Genomic DNA, 17656 nt, shown 5'->3' with positions numbered 1-17656 from the left:
TATTCTGTTTTTTTTTTCTTAATTTGGTTCGTTCGCTTGTTTTCCAGTTTTTGTTCACTGCAAGTACCAACCAACCAACCAACCAACCAATAAAGCCTGAAGCAAAGGGATACAGAATGATAATGATAATGATGAGAATTGAAGAAGTGAAAAAGAGAATGAAAAGCGAACATCGAGAAAAGAAAAAGAGAAAAAAAACAAAAGAATGCGAATTAAACCCAAAGGAGCTTTCAAAACAATGTTAGGTTAATTTTTGTCTCAATGTGGTTAGATAATGTTGAGGAAAAGACGATTGAAATAGAAACAAAACTCGCCCGATTAGATTACTATTTTTGTTTACCTTTCATCCAAGTTATCATTTTGTATTACCTTGAAAGTTATCATATTTCCTCCCTGAACATCAACATCCCTATCATAATAAGCAACTGTAATCGATATCAGAACTCAACTTTTCCTCTTTTGCCCTCAAACAGAGCAAATGTTATCAACTCATCTGCATGTGAATGCAAAAGCAACCCATTGATTAGCATAATTTTCATGTTAATAAACAGTCGAGTTGGAGGTACAAGGTTGGCTCTTGCTTGTCCTACAAGGTTGAACTTGTTGGGTTGCCTCTTTGCATCTTTGTTGGGTCGTGAAAAGTTTTTTTTGAGATTTTTCTTCTTCGACAAACCTTGACTCGTTGACATTTGAATCGAGTTGTTGAAAGGTTTACGCAATTTTCGTAATTGCCATGAATCATTGATTGTCTTTTACAGTTTACATTCATCGATCTTGACTCAACTGTAGCTTTGATTAACGATCATTATGTTTATCAATGGCAATTTGATTCAACTTGAATCACTGTTTTTTTCTCAATTGAAATCGATAAATATTTCTTTTTGTTCTGCTCAATTGTTTGTGGTTAATAAAAATTGATGGATTAATTAAGGTTAATCTGGTCAAAAATGAAATGACCGTGATGACCATTGAGGCACGAGAAAGTTGGAGAGTAAAAGTTTTATTGATTAATGAGAATGAAAATTTTTCAGGAAAATAAGTTTTGACTCTTGTTGCATCAACATTGAACTTTGCAGGTCACATGAATCATCAGTGATGTGCGTTAATCGACTCAATGAAAAAATATTGAGCCAATTAAATTTGAAAACTATTCAGTTGATTGAATTTTCGGTGATAAAAGTTTCAAATTAAAAGCAAATGACAAGTTTGGACCTTTACTGATTCATGATTTCAACTTGTAAAATTGTGAAACTTTGGTTTTCAGTTGTTCATTAATATTAACAGTTTACTATCTAAAGGGTGACACAGGCAAACGTGTAAGAGCTCCAAACATTGAATGAGCACCATTGGGCAGTGATAATGTCTTCTTTTGTCGCTATTAGATAAGAAAAATTGTAACCAGAAGCCAAAAATCGAGTTATTTTCAATTTTTCTTATCTAATAGCGACAAAAGAAGACATTATCACTGCCCAATGGTGCTCATTCAATGTTTGGAGCTCTTACACGTTTGCCTGTGTCACCCTTTAGTCATGTTTGTGTCAATTTTATTTGCTCAACAAACAATAAAAAACTCAATTTGAATGAAAAATGTTTCGACTTGCTTTTCCCGTTTTCAATATCGTCAATTATTAATCAGGTAACATTTTGTTGCCTGCAAAATTGTTTTATTATAGATTCTACGGTAACCATTTACTGGGTCAATATTGCATCATTATTATAATATTATAGTTTACTTTGAGAATAAAATCGTTATACAATGAAACATGAAAATTCCGCTCTTCAACTTGAATGATTGATGATAATTATGTTTGATCAAGTTTACTCTCTCACAGAGTAAATATTAAATGACCAGTAGTGTATTAACAATTTTTTTGTTTCTTCATTGAGCAGGGCAAAGTGATAATTCAAGGTTCAAAAATGGTTGAGTTGGGCAAGAGTGAAACATGAGATTTTAAAGATTTACCAAATGATTTATGAAGTGTTGGATGGAGCAATAGTTGAATTGCTAGTCAATTTGTTGAATAAAATGAAACAAAATTTACAAAAAGCATCATAAAATGTAAGTATTAAGTCTAAAAAGACGAAAACAACTTTTATTTTTTAAGATTTTGACTCATTTGTAATAATCCGATATAGTCTGGTAGTTAGGATAACAATAGTAGCTGATGTAAGCTTAGCTACAACTCAAAGTTCAAAAGCAAAGTTGCTGCTCCTTACCCTTTCAATCATGTGAATGTCGTCAACTCCAAAAATACAATTTAGTATTTAAATGAAGCAATTTGCATGGAGAAACCATCTTTCTATCTGATTGTAAGATTTGAAAGTTTTAATCAAAGATTGAGTTTTATTCCCAAAGATTTTGACTCATTTGTAATAATCCGATATAGTCTAATAGTTAGGATAATAGTTGCTGCAATAGCTACAACTCAAAGTTCAAATTAATGAGCAACGGTTTCTTAAGTCCTTCAAAGCAGACACAAGACTTTCAATATTTCAAGTGTTGCAGTCAAGAGACTGAATAATGTAAATGTGGGGAAATAGCGATCTGCTATTTTCAGGGCAGTTATTAGCATAAACATAAATGTAAACAAAGTAACTTGAACTGCATTTATTATTAAATTAAACAAGGAAATTAAAAAAATTATTCTCTGGACGTTCACTCAATACATATTTGATTATACAATTTTCAGAGTAAACAAAAGTATTATTTCAAAGGATGGTGGAAAGAGGGAAAAGAAAAGGCTGAACATTTTCCTGGAATGTTACAAACTACATGTTTAGTTGTATTTGGTTTAAGAGTTTACATAATGTTAAAGATTAGAAGTGCAACCTAAAAAAACCCATCATAAATTGAAGAAATAATTGAATTTATGAAAAATCATTTCCCATGTAATTTTGAAAAAACATGAATGATCACTTACAATGGGAAAAAAGATGAATCTCAACAACTCAATAATCTGATAAGCTTGGCAGAATGACGAGACAAAAAAAGCAAATTTACGACATCACTCATTGTACAATTTAACCTGTAAAATGCTGCCAATTGTCATTACAATCACATTGCAGATGAATCTTTGCTCATGTGAAAAGGTCAAATGAATCTCTTGTTCCTAATGAAATCAAACAACAAAATCTTTTGTTTTTTTTGTTCCTTGCATCTGTTGATGAAACAAAAGGATTTCCTTAAGAAGATGGTTAATCATATTGTAAGATGATTAATTGTGAAACGGTAATCGCATCAATTAAATTGCATTACCTTGCCATTGAATCTCACACTTGAGATAAGAAGCCAAACCTTTGTTACAGGTGATGGGCAACATTACCATATAAAAAAGGTAACATTCTGGTAGTTACTCTGGGAGTTAAACATTGACTTGATAAAAGAAAGCAATCGACTTGAAATGGTTCACTTACCACATTAATAAGTTGAATAAGGTACATAACGAACTTGACTTCAACGGTCTTGTTAATAAGCTCAACAGGGCGGATAAGTTTGTTGTAATCACGAAAAAGGTCTCGAACAAGCCGCTCCTCGGCTTCGGAGCATAAAATAGTCCGGAACAAGAGGAGGCATAATAATGTGTAGGTATAAACGAGGAATGAAGATAAGAATAGCATCCAGAGCGATGTGAAACTCCTTAAAGGCGAACGCATTCAATCCCAGTTTCTTATTGGGAAAAGTAATGGTTTACTTGGATAACAATGGTCGCTGCTAACTGGGAGTGAATGTTATTGCATTGGAAGCGAGTATAAAATAATAATAAATGTTGATATAGATGATGATGAACAAGAGTGATTATGGATGATGATGATGATGGTGATGAATTTAAGTTATCTTAAAAATGTGTAGAGTAAAAATTTTGGACACATGTAAATAGACATTTGATGGGAGAAAACTGATAACTCGAATTTTTTTGGTTCACGATAAAAGATTATCAAATTTTTGTATCGGTTTTCAGTGTTTACAGGTTTTTTGGGTTCAATTGGAAAGCTTAACGAGTTGGGTTGAAATTTTTAAACATTGACTTGCAAAATATCATTTAATATTGCGACAATATTATTATTACATTGGGAAGTGTAAAAAAATTGTGATAACTTGAACAGCTAAAAACAGAGAGTAAAGAGAGATATTTTACTTTCTTTTCCCTTTTCCTCTTTTTAACCATGAGCAACCTTTTCTTTGCTTGGTAAAAATAATGATGGATAAAAATTGTTTTCTTGGTAACCAGGAGTGTTACAGGGTGTACGATAAAGAATTGAACCAAAACTGGGATTGATTGTATGGTTAATGCGCACTCCATTTTGGTTGGCATCCACCATCAATGGTAGGTAAAAACTTGATGATACAAAGTTTGATTCAAATTGACCGCACTTTTCTTTCCCTACTTTTATTTAACCAATCAAACCTTACATCACCCTGTAACTGTAAGAAACCAAATCCTTTCACCAACTCTTTTTATCGACACTAGATGGTGGTGCTGATCATGGTCTTGAGTTACGCGGGTTTGTTTACCCTTTTCAACCGGTGAAGGTTGGATTGGGTTAGGTTGGGTTAAACTACACTCTGGCCTTGGTTCGAGTCAAGACGCTGGTTTTATTTTTTTGTGCTTTTCTTTGCTTTATTTACTTTTCTTTAGTTAATTGTTAATCTTTAAAAGGATTATGTGGTCGTAGTGATTCATGAAGATGAATGTTGTTCAATTGAACTTTTGTTCTTTTACGCTCATTTTGCCTGATTATTGGATTATTTTTCAATTCATTTGAATTTGTTTGTGATTACTGTTAGATTACAGCATTATTTTTACCTGGATTTTTGTTGCAGCTTGACTAGGTTTCTTGGTGAAAAGCTTCAACATGAGACTACTCGATGGAATCAAAATTAAATTTCCTGAGTAAATTACGCCTTTTGCAGGCAATTAAGTGGTATCTTGGTTTATTTAAAGAGATGGTGATGGTTTTGTTTACATCTTATTGGTTTTGCTGGTTGACTTCAAATTTAGGTTTGAAATGAGGTGAGACAGAGATCGAAAGGTAGAAAAATGTTCATTAATCTCATTATTTGAGCAATCATAAATTATTGTAATAAAGTCAAATCAAAAATCATGCTTTAAACAAGTTTTTTCGCTTTTGTATAAATATCACAGATAGTTAGACTCAATCTATTTTTTTGCTTAATTTTGCTTTTCTTTTTTATATCGTCTTGTTGTTCATCAACATGTTGAATGGTTTCCTTGATTGTCAATTCCATCTCCTGAACAATTTGAAGATGCTTTTCGGCTCAAAACTTCTCTATCATCCTGATTAACGAAATGAAACGTATTTCCATTGGCACAGTTTGCATCAAAAGAAGGATCCAAGTTAATCCATTGATTATTTCCATTGATGGATATTGGAGGGAAAAAAAGAAGAGAGGAAAATTAAATTAGTAATCAGGTGGGATTAACGTTTTCAATGTGTGTTCAGTTATTTTGTAGTTTACCTCTATTGGAGCTTTAGTTAATGTATTTAAATTTGCTTGGATGGGTTTACCATTTATTTCAAGATTATGAATCTTCAAGAATGGAAGTGCATAAACCAGAACAGATATGATTAAAAGAATAATGCCAATAGAAAGGAAAGAATAGAATGATATGGAAGAAACCAGGTAAGGCATTGAACGTAAATCAATCAATTGTTGAGCCAAATCTTTGGTAAATTCAAAATGATATTCTTGCCAGAAAACGGGAAATACAATGTCGGGAATATTTCGATATCGAAATAGACCGGGAGCTTTACTAATGGCAACATTGAGCTGAAATCGAGCAGCCATGTTAACTGTACTTCCAGTTAAAGGTTCAATATCCATCCAGAAAGAGTGTTTACTATCATTGGGTGCTAAACCCTCGACTGAGTTACGATAAATTGGATGACTGTTGAGAAAATGAGGTTGTGATAAAAGGAGAGGAGCACCGAATCGACAGGCAGACAGATCGAAAACTCCTGAGGCAAAAGGTTCGCGTCGTGGTCGAAGAATTAAAGTGGAACCACCGGGTGGTGATAATGGTGATGAAGGCGCGGAAGAAGTGGATGGAGATGAAAGACCACCAGATGATGGTGAGGTTAAAGATGACAAAGTTGATGAGAGTGATGATGAAGGTGGATTACGAGCCAGGGAATACAATAGAGATGGGGCTGGATCAGGAAGTTTACTGATGTAACACTCATTTGGAGGATAGTCGGCTGCTGAAGCAAAATTGGTCTCATCAAAGGTATAACGATGAACTGGAAGATCAGGATAAGGTTCATGAGTTGTATTATAACGAAGATGAAGAACCCGGCATATTTCAGAGGCAAACAGTTTAATATATGGTGGCTGTTCGTAAAATTGTTCATTAGGATTATAGTCCTGGTTCACCTCTGCATTTTCATTTGTTTGGTAAGCGTTATACTGTTGCTGTTGCTGCAATAGTTGTTTGATATGATGACCATGCCCCAATCCATCATTATGAACCAATGGAGGTCCTAATTGACCATTAGTTGATCCATTTAGTGAGTTACATTCTTCGGTAGACCAGAAATTCAAGTGATCTCTTCCATTGTATCTTTCAATCATATTGAGAAGGTTTATGTTGCTAGAGCCTGAAAAAATGGTATACAGTCCATCGTCTGTATTGTTTTTGGGAAACATGTAACCAAAACGTCCATTATTTGAAGGTATACCAGGATTGAGAAGAGGACCAAAGGTGGTTAACAAATCAGGATAACCTTCGAAAAGCAATTGTCGGACTGTTCTCTTGATAAAGAAACCTTCAGTTACCGCATCTAAAGCCAATGTAACCAAAACCCTGACAGTTGGACTTGCCCCTTGGATAAGGGTTAATGTTAACGCCAGTGGCGTATTTAAAGTTGTAATCAGCTGATTTTCATCAGTAATTGATAGAGATCGTTCGAAATGCCAAGATTTTCTTTCTCGATAGCTAAGAGTTCCATTATCATTATTGCGTACAGCAAATTTGGCAACTGATACTCGATAGGTAAAGGGTCCAATTTGTTTAAGAATGGGTTTAGCTCCTTCCCTTTCAATGGCTTGAGCGTTGGTTACATTGAAAAAGTAAAACCTGTTGTAAATAGGTAAAGGCACCTTTTCCCATAATTTGAAAGCTTTGGATCCTTCAATTAAAACCAATTTCTGTAACGAAAATGAAAGAGAAGGAAAAACATTAATAATCACAAAATTATTAAATTACTTTAATTAAAAACAGCCAGAGAAAGAGAAACACCTCGATTGGTAAAACACAACATCAAACACCAAAATCCAAATCACATGTAAAGTTGAAGGGAAAGTCTATTAATATCCAAAGGGTAATCAATAAATGCAGAGAATATTTTTAATTTTCAAAATTGAATTAATAGCAATATTTGAAATAATAAAATTAACAAAAAAGGAAAAAACAAAGAAAAATTTGTAACAAATAAATGGCTAAAAATAAATGCATCTATTTTAAGCAAAAACCTAAGCCTGAAAGCTGAATACGACTTACAAATGAATGGAACCATATTGTATTTTAAAGACGAATGATAGTTTATGGATTAACTAAATCAACAAAATGGTGAAGAGTTAAATCATTGATTTAAGAGCAATCAATGCAATAAAAAACAGGGTTAATTTTGTTTCCAACAAAATGAGAGAATGAAAAAGACAACAATAAACCACTCGATGCTAAATTGAATACAATTTAACCTTGTTTACTTTCAATTTGATTGTTCAATCAATCAAAAAAAAGAAGCCATCTTACAATAATCCAAGAACTATTTGAGTAACAATTGATGAATCAACTCTTCAATCACTTTAATATCCATTTAATTTAATGAAAACAATCAACCCTGAGAATCTAATCATTTAGAATAAAATTCAACATTCACCAGTTAATCACAATCAATTGCAATACTTAGGTCAGTAATAAAATGCTGTCGATGAGATGAGTAAACAATAAAGTGTTAACATTGGTAGAGAGAAGAAGAAAGAAGATGAAGATTGTTAACTTGATCAAGAAACTGAGTATTGAATTATTTTTAAGGTTAATCAATTTGATGGCCATTATTTACAGATTGCCAACAATCAAATTCAAATTAACTGACACAAAATAAAATAGACTTTGGTAAGTCTAAATATACTCAAAACTAAATTTATACAGAAAGTGATTGAAGAGAAACTGGCCCAAAGAAAACTGGAAAATTTAAAATCCAAGCAAACTTGACCAGGTAGACTTGGTAATCACAGTAAGATCAAGGCTGGTCAATTGGTTGAGATGTGCAATCATAATTGCAAGTAGATTTGGTTGACCAAGAAAAATGAAAAGATTGAAAAGCAAAAAGTTCAAGTATGAAATTGAGTTGAGAGTAAAATTGAATGAGAAGAAAACTCATTTCACTTTGAATAATTTAAAAAATCAATCAGCTTAAATGAAGAAAAGCTTGATTAACAGTTAATCCAACAGGGCGTTGAATTGCACTCAAAGATTATTCAACTTGTATTCAACTTTATCTGTAAGTAAACATCAAACAGTTACAATTAGCTTGACATTAGTTTGGTTAGAAAATAATGTTTAGAAAAAAAATTTCAGGTTTGCGCTTTTCTTGACTTTCAAGCGACTTGGCATGAATAAATGGCCTTTTCTTCGTCCAAGCATCTCTTGCTTTTCATGAGACGACTTCGCAGTCAAAGTCTAGAAGGGAAAAGATCGTAAAATTTTTCCAACGCTTTGAGATTCGCTTTGGTTAAAGGTAAAAAGTGAAATTTCAATTTTTCTGGTTTAATGAATTTTGATCCATTGGCCTGCAATAGGAGATTATTAAAGAAGAAGAAAATGAAATCTAAATTTTTCAAAAAATAAAATTTTCTGTAAAGTCATGAATGTAAGTCTAGAGGTTAACTGCATCAACCTACGCCTTGACTGACTCGGTCAACATTTGATCTGTAAGACAGCCTTTGTTCAGCCATTTCCACTTAAACTTGAATAGTTCAATTTGTTGGCCAATCGATTGTTGGTCAACCTTTAATGGATAAATATTTAAATATTGTTTGACTGGCCAAAGACTCAGAAAACAAGGTCATTTGTGTTACCAGTTTGGCTTGCAGTAAACATAGCGCGTTAAAAATAACCAGAAACTTGAAGCATAAAGTATTATTAAAGGGAACAAAATTTTTCATGTTTTCATTTTTTTCTTCATTAATACCTGAGTAAATCAACGGGATTCTCGATTCAATGAACACTATTTTTGCTTCTCCACCTTTTCACCAGTTTGACAATACTGAACTACAAGAAGAAGTGCACAGAACAAAAAAAAAGTGCTCCTAGTGAAAGGCTTGAGTTATGAATATAATGAAGGGAAGTAGGGAGAGTTGAAAGTAAATGTTCAACGGCAACGTTAAAGGTAAACTCATCCAAGATTCAGTGTTATTACGCTCAACCAACCTGCAACTGTAACTGTAATAGTAAGCCAAAAAAGGTAAATATTAGGCAAATTAAATTGTTGACCTTCATTTTTGGAACCAAGGTTTATAAAGAAAGCCTGGTAATCGGGTTTCCCATCGGTGGACCTCAATTGTTCAAAATTGGTGGGGTTAACCAAGCGATGGAAAAGCGTTTAATATTGTCAATAATTTTGGACAACAAAAGCTAAGTGTAACAATTAAGGGTAAACCAGAAGTTGTTATACAATAGACAAAATAGAAAAGGAAATCCGAATTAGAATTGATTCAATTAGCAATTTAAATCCAATAAGCAGGTTAACCTTGCCTTAAAAGATTGGAAGCTTTACAATAAATTTTTACTTTTCTAGGAAAAACAAACCAAAATTTTTCTTATTCAATTTTCGTATCAAATTTTCAATCAAAAATTGACTTTAAATTGTTTAAATTTTTGGAAATTAAAATTTGAATCTTAAATAACAGTTTAAGGCTGTTATTACTTAATCTCAGAAATGGTTCGACTATCGAATGATTTTCAACTGCAATTTTAATTGTCAACCTTTAATTTCCGTAAATTTAAAGGCATCAATTTAAACGTCAACAACAATGATGATGGAAATTGTTTTTTTTATTTGTTTAAATAAACATTAAACAGTTTGATTTAACCGAATTAAGGTCAACTGTAGAATGTCAAATTTTCCGATTCTCGGGATAATTCAATTTTCGGTAAAATTTGAATCAAACAGTTGGATAAGAATTGGTTTGTGGGCAAAGTTAATGGTGAAAATCTGTGGTAAATTGAATGAACTGCAAAGAGAAGGCAAAAGAGTTGAATTGTTGATCAAAAATTGTGATTAACTTCCGTGTTTCTTTAGTCAATTGTTGAGGTGAAATAATTAAGTAGAAGCTGAACGAGACTGTTTAGGTAATTGTAATTTATAATACTTTCATCTTGTTTACTAATGATGATGAGATTGCTTGTTACTAGTGATTGACATAATGGTATTGAGAGAGACCCTCTTAATGATAATTATGTTAATCGTCTTCATCATCATCTTCACTTTTCTGATTCCGGTTTGGCGATTAGACCATGATATTGATAGTTAATAAGGTCATGGTGAGGATTAGACGGTAAAATGGTTTCACTTTTCAACTTGAACTGACAAATGGAAGTTTAAATTGCAAGTAAATTTAGAAAGACTTTTCAAGTAAATTATTCATCACCATTTCATCAGTCTGGTTCAATTGACTTCAATCTTCACAATTGATTGTTGTTTAGCAACTTCTTTGTAGACAAATTGATTAGTCAAAATTGTTGGCCAACTTTTTCTGGTTAAACTTGAAAATTCTGGTTCAATCTGGTGTTTGACTTTTATGTTAAAAGGTTTCATTGTTGAACAACAATCGATGAAGGCTTTGAAGGAAATGAAAAGATCAGCTGATGATTCGTGGGTCGACCTTTGGTATTGTTTCTTTATTTTCACCATTCAATTGACTAACTGAGATTCTCATCAGATTACATGGTTTACACTCCCCATAAAGAGATCATTAAAAGTGACCCTCTTTTACAGTCAGTGAGAAACCTTGATAATGATGAAAGTGAGAAGCAAATTGTAAGACCTGTTTAGTGTCCGGAAACTGGTAAGTGACCTGAATCAGGTCAAAGCGTCCACTAATATTAATCAATCTCATTCATTACTCGAAACTCAATTTCTGTTGTTAGTCTGTTTTCTTGCTTTCACTTCGTTCGCCAATTTGAATCATTATTTTTCTCTTATTTTTGTTTCTTCTTTCGGCTTTCCAATTGTCTTTTGATTGTTATTTTACATCCAATAATAAACTTGATATTAAATCTGCTTTAGGAAGAATAATGAATTGGAAAATTAAAATTAGTGAAATCTGAGGTAAATGAGTAGACAATCAACTGTTACATGTATCAATATGTGAACATGCAATCAAAAATGAACATTACGCTTTCGTTTTTTCATTTTTTTCTTCTCTCTTTTTTCCAATTTTACGGTGATTGAGTCTATTTATTGGGATAAAAAATATTTATGTTTGCAATTAGTGAATCAATCAAAGTCTTGTTATCTGGACAAGCAATTGAATAATGGAAAAAGCTGGATTTAGATGAAAGAAACAACAAAATAGACTGAAATAGAATGGAAAAGAAACATTAAATGAGTAAAAAATGTTGGATGAGAAAAAAAAAGATGGAAAAATTGGTGAAAAAGATGATGTTGAGCAAACAACTTTAGATTTCTCTCTTTTTTAAATCAAATTTTTACAGCAAACAATTTCCTTTTCTGGAATACGCTTTCGCTTGACTTATTTAGCCAAACACGGGTTGGATGATGGTAAACACTGAGGTTGGAAGAAAAATACAATTGAAATACAAATCAACAAGGTTAATCAATTGTCATTTCACTTACTTTTTGGATACTTTTCTGCAGAAATTCGGGAACAAAAAGCAGTGCAGCTATTCCAAGTCCAATTAAAATAAATCCGACCAGTCCGATGATGGCTGGTTTAAACATTGTCCAGGCAAGTAAAACAAGGCAACCAAATTGGTTGGCAAGAAATGGGTAAAAATTGTTGATCGAATCTGGCAGAACAGTAATAAAGCAATTCCAATGGCAATTAGATTGAAAATAAATCCAACTGTTCCATGATGTCAGTTGGATCAGGCATTAACCATACAACACGAAAAATATAAGCTGTTTACTTTGATGTCAGACGATCACAAGGTAAGTAAATGTAAAGGAATAGAAGACTCAATAATTGTTGATTATTTAAAGATATGTTAACATGAAAATAAACTGTGATATAATAAAACAATAGCCAGAGAGAGATGGAGAAACACGGTAACACCAAGGATGAAGGTGAAGACTCTGGTTAAGAGAATGGAATAAAGAATTAAGAATTAACCAAAAATAATAAGATACAGGAATAAGGACCCAACTGTTGTAAGGCGATAGTAGTCAATGGCGTAAGGTGGAGTAATCACTGATGTCGAGTCGATTGCGCCCGGATTGATATGAAACAGTGGAAGTAAGGTTGACGGAGAAATGAGGTGTTATCATAAACCTAACCATTTGGGTTTCACTGCCTCTCAGAGTAATCGGTGGATATTCAGGAAACGAGGAAAACGTTGTTACCATGATTGAGAATAAATAATTAATATGTTGATGATGATGGCGATGGTGGTAATAATAATGTTGTTTTTTAGATGTTTATTATGATGATTACTTATGATCAAAAAATAATTGTTTAAAAACAGAAAGCTTAACAAGTTATGAATAGCAGGATAAGGTTGCTTGTTGGTTCCCTTGTTTTCTTGGTTTCACAATGTTTTAAAGAAAAATGAAAGGAAGGAAGAAGATGACAAAGGCTGGAAATGAATTTTTCATTGGAGAAAGGATTAGATCAACGAACCATGTAATCAGTTTCTCTCATTTTCATTCAACTTGTATAAAGATTTTGATTGTATTTGGATAACTCAAATTGCGCTCGAAACGGTGTCAACATTTAATGCGCATGCGTTTAAAAGAACATCATAAACATGAGTTTATGCTTGAAACCAACATGTGCTGTTTCTGTTTGAAAACAATTTAAAAAAATCAACATATTAAACTCTTATTTTCTTTATTAGTGATTTATTATAGTTAATTATTTAGTTCAATTGATAATTCATTATGGAAGACGATCAAATTGTCGATGGTGAGTTGTACTTTTAATCGTTTGTCTATCTGCTATTTCTGTTTATTACATGTGTTTGCTTGAAAATTTCATTATTGATTTTTTGTTTCCTTCTTTACAGATCCCTGGTCTATCGAAATACCTCCACTGAAAAAAGATGAACTTCCTAATTGTATTGTTGCGGAATCACGTTTTGCCACACTATTTCCAAAGTACAGGGAACACTATGTCAAGGAATGTTTTGATTTGATTGTAAAAATTTTGGAGGAGTATGAAGTTAAAGCGGAACTTGATTTGATGGAGGGTAGTATTACTGTATCAACGACAAAGAAAACTTGGGATCCGTTTATTATTTTGAAAGCTCGTGATATGGTTAAATTGATTGCTCGTGGAGTTCCCTTTGAACATGCAAACAAGGTCTTACAAGACAATGTGGCCTGTGATATTATAAAAATTGGTCGACTGGTCAGGAAGCGAAATAGATTTATAAAGCGACGACAACGACTGGTTGGTCCGTCTGGATCAACCTTGAAAGCTATTGAACTGTTGACAGATTGTTATGTACTTGTTCAAGGAAATACTGTTTCAGCAATTGGACCTTACAAAGGGTTACAGCATGTCAGACGGATTGTAATTGACTGTATGAACAACATTCATCCTGTTTATAATATCAAAGCCTTAATGATTAAAAGAGAACTGGCTAAGGATCCAAAATTAAAGAATGAAAATTGGGATCGCTTCCTACCTCAATTCAAATCAAAGAATCTATCTAAGCGAAAGAAGCCACTTAAAGTTCGAACCAAGAGTGATTACACACCGTTCCCACCACCACAACCAGAATCCAAGGTAGATCAACAACTAGCGTCTGGTGAATACTTCATGAGAGATGAAGATAAACGTTCCATCAAGAAGAAGGAGAAGGCCGCTAAACAAGAAGAGGCTAGAAGAACAAGACAAGAAAAACGAGAGAAGGTATTCATTCCTCCAGAAGAAGATGACAATAAATCAAAGGACAACTCCATGAAGAAGGAACCTCAACCCGATATTGACATTGAAAAAGTTAAGCAAAGGATTAAGAACTTTCAGAAAAAAGGATTCAAGAAACAAAAATCTCAGGATTGATTCGCGTGACTGAATTTGTGATTCATCAACAGATCATGAGTCACAGTATCTTTTAGGTCTAATTTTTTGATTCCCAAATTAACTCAGACTCTTGTTGATTGATTTAAATGATTTCTTGATTGTAAATTAAATTTTATTTATTCTATCTCAATTTTTCTGTGTTTTGCAAATTCTTCAAATTTTTTCAATTCACTTTTATAATCTGTGACTTCTTTTTCGTAAAAATTTTTCAAAAACTTGAGTGAACCACGAATAGTTCCTGATATGTATAGTTGTCTAAGACTACATGGCGTGTCTTTGATTTTTTTAACAAATGGAATGGCTGTTGTCATCATGTAATGAGGTCCAAATCGACAACAGAAAAGACAAATACGAGTTTTTTTAGATAATTTTTTACAAAACAAAGAGCCCATCACGGATCCAAGGCCAAAGTCTCCATGAATAGTCAACACAGCATCACGGATTGCAACTACAATATCACCCTCTTCAAATGGTAGACCCTCAGAAGATCTATTGTCATTCAAAACACACTCTAGAAGGACATAACGTTTTTTCACTCGAACCATTATGATAAAAATTTAAAGATTTGTTGATGTCCAATTGTAATCAAATACAGAATCTTGTCGTCCACGTAGAAGCTGCAAAAAACACATAAATGAAATGAATTAATGAAAGGCAATTGTTCTGTTATAAAATACACAAATTCAGACCAACTTACCTCAAGAATAGACCAGTGCTATTGTTTGAAACAGTCAATTAAAAAATCTAAACGAGTAATAAAGAAAATGGAATTGAGAGTTTGATTCCAAAGCGAGAACAATGTAAAAGGCACTTATAAAGCTACTCGTAACTCAAAAATCAACCAAAGAAACGATCAAATTACCATTGAAACTACATTTTCATTAGCATTTGCATTAACTAAATGCATTCAGAACAATCAAATTAGAAATACAAGTTATAAAATTGTTGAAAATAATTTTAAACTCATGTCATGCGTTAGACTTACACTTATAAATAAGCATGGGTTTGTTTTCATTGCTCATATGGTCATAACCGGGTTTGCTCTAACCTGCTTCCATCTGCAATATTTTTTTTGTGATCAGAAATGTTTTTGATTTAATTTTGTGTCATTAATTTTTCCTTTTTTAAATTAAAATAGTGCCAACATCAGCATGTATATGTCAAAATATATTTGTAGATCAATTATCAAGCAAATTGGTTCAAGAGGCATCCATCTTACTCCAATCTTTCAGGTATTATATTTTTATCATTGAATATCCATGCAACCTTTGATTTAAATATTAATGTTTACTTTTTCTCTACGTCTGATTCCAGTCTGAATATGATAAACTGTACACTAGACCAGTTGCGAGATGGACAGCACTGGATATGATTAAAGAGAAATTTGGACTCTATCGCTACAATAGAGCGGTATGTATCCCAAATATATAATTACAAACCATGAATATACAGTTAATGATAGTTAATGTGCTTCTCATTTATATCTAACAGCGAATGCAAGATTCTTCAGTATACATGTATTTATCTATATCAGATGATTTACCCGTCTTAAATTTTTTTAAATGTGAGTATTTTCATTGTAAGATTACACTATTCATCAACATACTCATTTCTGGTTACTTTTTATTCCAATAGATTGCGAATTGCCTGATACTTACTTTTCTTGGTATCTCGTCACACAACTTCATGTTTGGTAATTAACTAACTTCTGAAAAAAATTGATGATTCCTAAAAATTGGTAATTAAACCAAGCTATTGTGGAAACCTGACGCAAACCAGTTATTCATAAAACCTGAGTAGTTAGGCCAAGATTATTTACTTCTATTCACAGTTTAGTCAAGAAGTTTCGTTCCAACACAATACAATCTTAACCTATGTGAAATTCACCTATTTTAGTTAGATTTATTCCGTAAGCGATTCTAATATAATCAAAATCCAACCATTTAATTCCAAATTTACGAATTTTATGGCTAAAAGAGTGAAAACATGAAAAGACCAGTAGATATCGCCATCTAGCTTTCATATTGTTACCAACTCAACATCAACTTTTTTCTTGTCTTGATTTCCTTTCCCTTTCGACTAATTTAAATCAATGAATTCTTCTCATTACAGGATGATTATGACTCAGTGTAGTGCAGCAGGGTCCGATGGTAAATACATAAATCAAGAATTGGTGAAGAGGTTATGGGAGGACGCTCACGAGAGAATGAAAAAACTCGGGGTTTGTTTGATTCCATCGATGGCATAAAAACTATCCAATAATGATTCTTATAAATGCGTGCTTTTAAAATTAAATTTAAGCTAAAATATAGTCTATTATGAAATAGCAAGCTTGACAATGTCAGATTTTAAAGGCTACAAACATCTTGGTTTGCAAAATTATCATTACTATAGTTTTTATACTGATTTACTCAGCAAATTGTGAGAATAATGTAATTATCTAATTTGTTTTCTTCTCTTTCATTGATTTTTTAGAGATTTGACGTCAAAACACAAAATGAAGTCATGAAAGATCTGCATGGTGTTTTTATAGCTTCATTATTTGGATATGATGAGGTAATTATTTGACTCTTTAACAATCAAATTTGCATTGCAATGCATATAATTAATATTTTGTTTCTTTTTTAAGGGCCTTCTATCAGATGACAAAGTTTTAGCAGCTGCCTTATGGCGACATTACTTCTCATTTTCCGATGTTGATCCACTTATTTTAGAAATGATGGTGTCATATGTTCGAACTCAGGTAACTATCAAACTCATCATCATGCCATTGAGATTGAATTACGTCCAATACTTTCTCAAGTTATGATATTTATTTTGATATTCAAGAGATACATTGAATGATTATATTACATAATCTTGCAACATATACTTTCAGTTTTCTTAAACTTCTAGTCTCATAACCAACAATGTTTCCAGTGTTACTTTCGCTTTTTGACCTCAATTTCTAATTACATTTTACATCATTTGTTTAGTTGAAGCATATATCTGGCCTTAGCAGCGACTATTTACTGTCTCGAGGACGAATCGTTTGGAAACCATTTGATCCACTTATACGAAAAGAAGATTTGCCGAAATTGAAAGTTGTTCAGAGCTAATTTATCCCAATGGTTTTGTATTTATATTCAACTAGGATCGTTATTAAATAGTCCCAAATGTTTAATTAACGTTGCTCACTTTTGTATGCAAGAATTGCTCTTGAATTAGTTTCATATTTATTAGCAAATTGATTATCTAAATCAATTAACTCCAAGTTAATTGTGTATCATAAAATGTAGCTATAAATTAGTGAGCCTATTATAAGCCTTAATAGCTCAAATAGTAATTGTGTGACTACTTTCATCATTGCTTCATCAAACCTTT

At 32.4% G+C, this 17656-nt stretch overlaps 5 protein-coding genes across 5 annotated transcripts in view; 2 read left to right on the top strand and 3 right to left on the bottom strand.

The window, feature by feature from the left end:
* nAChRbeta1 (nicotinic acetylcholine receptor beta1) overlaps positions 1–4193 on the bottom strand; it is a 38117-nt gene extending 33924 nt beyond the window's left edge. The window contains exon 1 of the mRNA XM_015930063.3: positions 3415–4193. Within this exon, the coding sequence (XP_015785549.2) occupies positions 3415–3654 (240 nt within the window). The 5' untranslated portion in view covers positions 3655–4193. The remainder of the gene's footprint in view (positions 1–3414) is intronic.
* An 833-nt stretch (positions 4194–5026) lies between these two features.
* Positions 5027–12937, bottom strand: LOC107363292 (scavenger receptor class B member 1). Its single transcript, XM_015930501.3, has 3 exons — positions 11884–12937; positions 5480–7168; positions 5027–5297 (listed from the first exon to the last, which is right to left on the bottom strand). Exons 1-3 carry the CDS (start codon positions 11986–11988, stop codon positions 5211–5213), a joined length of 1881 nt encoding a protein of 626 aa, XP_015785987.1. The 5' UTR covers positions 11989–12937; the 3' UTR covers positions 5027–5210.
* A 79-nt stretch (positions 12938–13016) lies between these two features.
* On the top strand, positions 13017–14423 carry dbe (KRR1 small subunit processome component homolog dbe). The gene is made up of 2 exons (XM_015930359.3): positions 13017–13171; positions 13272–14423. Exons 1-2 carry the CDS (start codon positions 13147–13149, stop codon positions 14270–14272), a joined length of 1026 nt encoding a protein of 341 aa, XP_015785845.1. The 5' UTR covers positions 13017–13146; the 3' UTR covers positions 14273–14423.
* Positions 14384–15275, bottom strand: LOC107363177 (ribonuclease P/MRP protein subunit POP5). The gene is made up of 3 exons (XM_089269287.1): positions 15156–15275; positions 14991–15037; positions 14384–14910 (listed from the first exon to the last, which is right to left on the bottom strand). The coding sequence occupies exon 3, from the start codon at positions 14836–14838 to the stop codon at positions 14410–14412; it is 429 nt and encodes a 142-aa protein (XP_089125413.1). The 5' UTR covers positions 14839–14910; positions 14991–15037; positions 15156–15275; the 3' UTR covers positions 14384–14409.
* A 57-nt stretch (positions 15276–15332) lies between these two features.
* On the top strand, positions 15333–17456 carry Uqcc1 (Ubiquinol-cytochrome c reductase complex assembly factor 1). The gene is made up of 8 exons (XM_015930360.3): positions 15333–15525; positions 15608–15703; positions 15785–15857; positions 15929–15986; positions 16406–16514; positions 16769–16849; positions 16923–17036; positions 17269–17456. Exons 1-8 carry the CDS (start codon positions 15445–15447, stop codon positions 17389–17391), a joined length of 735 nt encoding a protein of 244 aa, XP_015785846.1. The 5' UTR covers positions 15333–15444; the 3' UTR covers positions 17392–17456.
* Positions 17457–17656: the final 200 nt, after the last annotated feature.

Source organism: Tetranychus urticae, chromosome 3 (genome assembly GCF_039701765.1).
Source record: "Tetranychus urticae isolate SD_2017Ah chromosome 3, NJAU_TeUrti_SD_1.0, whole genome shotgun sequence".
Lineage (NCBI taxonomy): Eukaryota > Metazoa > Arthropoda > Arachnida > Trombidiformes > Tetranychidae > Tetranychus > Tetranychus urticae.
The sequence above is the reverse complement of the archived record's forward strand: the minus strand, read 5'-3'. Positions and strand labels throughout refer to the sequence as shown.

Bases quoted from the DNA above. Each gene is read 5' to 3' on its own strand.
- LOC107363292 (XM_015930501.3), bottom strand. From the start codon at position 11,988: ATGTTTAAACCAGCCATCATCGGACTGGTCGGATTTATTTTAATTGGA. The intron at 7,169-11,883 runs GTAAGTGAAATG...TTTTCGTTACAG, and splicing joins TGCAGAAAAGTATCCAAAAA to AAATTGGTTTTAATTGAAGG. The intron at 5,298-5,479 runs GTAAACTACAAA...TTCGTTAATCAG, and splicing joins TAACTAAAGCTCCAATAGAG to GATGATAGAGAAGTTTTGAG.
- dbe (XM_015930359.3), top strand. From the start codon at position 13,147: ATGGAAGACGATCAAATTGTCGATG. The intron at 13,172-13,271 runs GTGAGTTGTACT...CCTTCTTTACAG, and splicing joins AGACGATCAAATTGTCGATG to ATCCCTGGTCTATCGAAATA.
- LOC107363177 (XM_089269287.1), bottom strand. From the start codon at position 14,838: ATGGTTCGAGTGAAAAAACGTTATGTCCTTCTAGAGTGTGTTTTGAAT.
- Uqcc1 (XM_015930360.3), top strand. From the start codon at position 15,445: ATGTATATGTCAAAATATATTTGTAGATCAATTATCAAGCAAATTGGT. The intron at 15,987-16,405 runs GTAATTAACTAA...TTCTCATTACAG, and splicing joins GTCACACAACTTCATGTTTG to GATGATTATGACTCAGTGTA. The intron at 17,037-17,268 runs GTAACTATCAAA...TCATTTGTTTAG, and splicing joins TGTCATATGTTCGAACTCAG to TTGAAGCATATATCTGGCCT.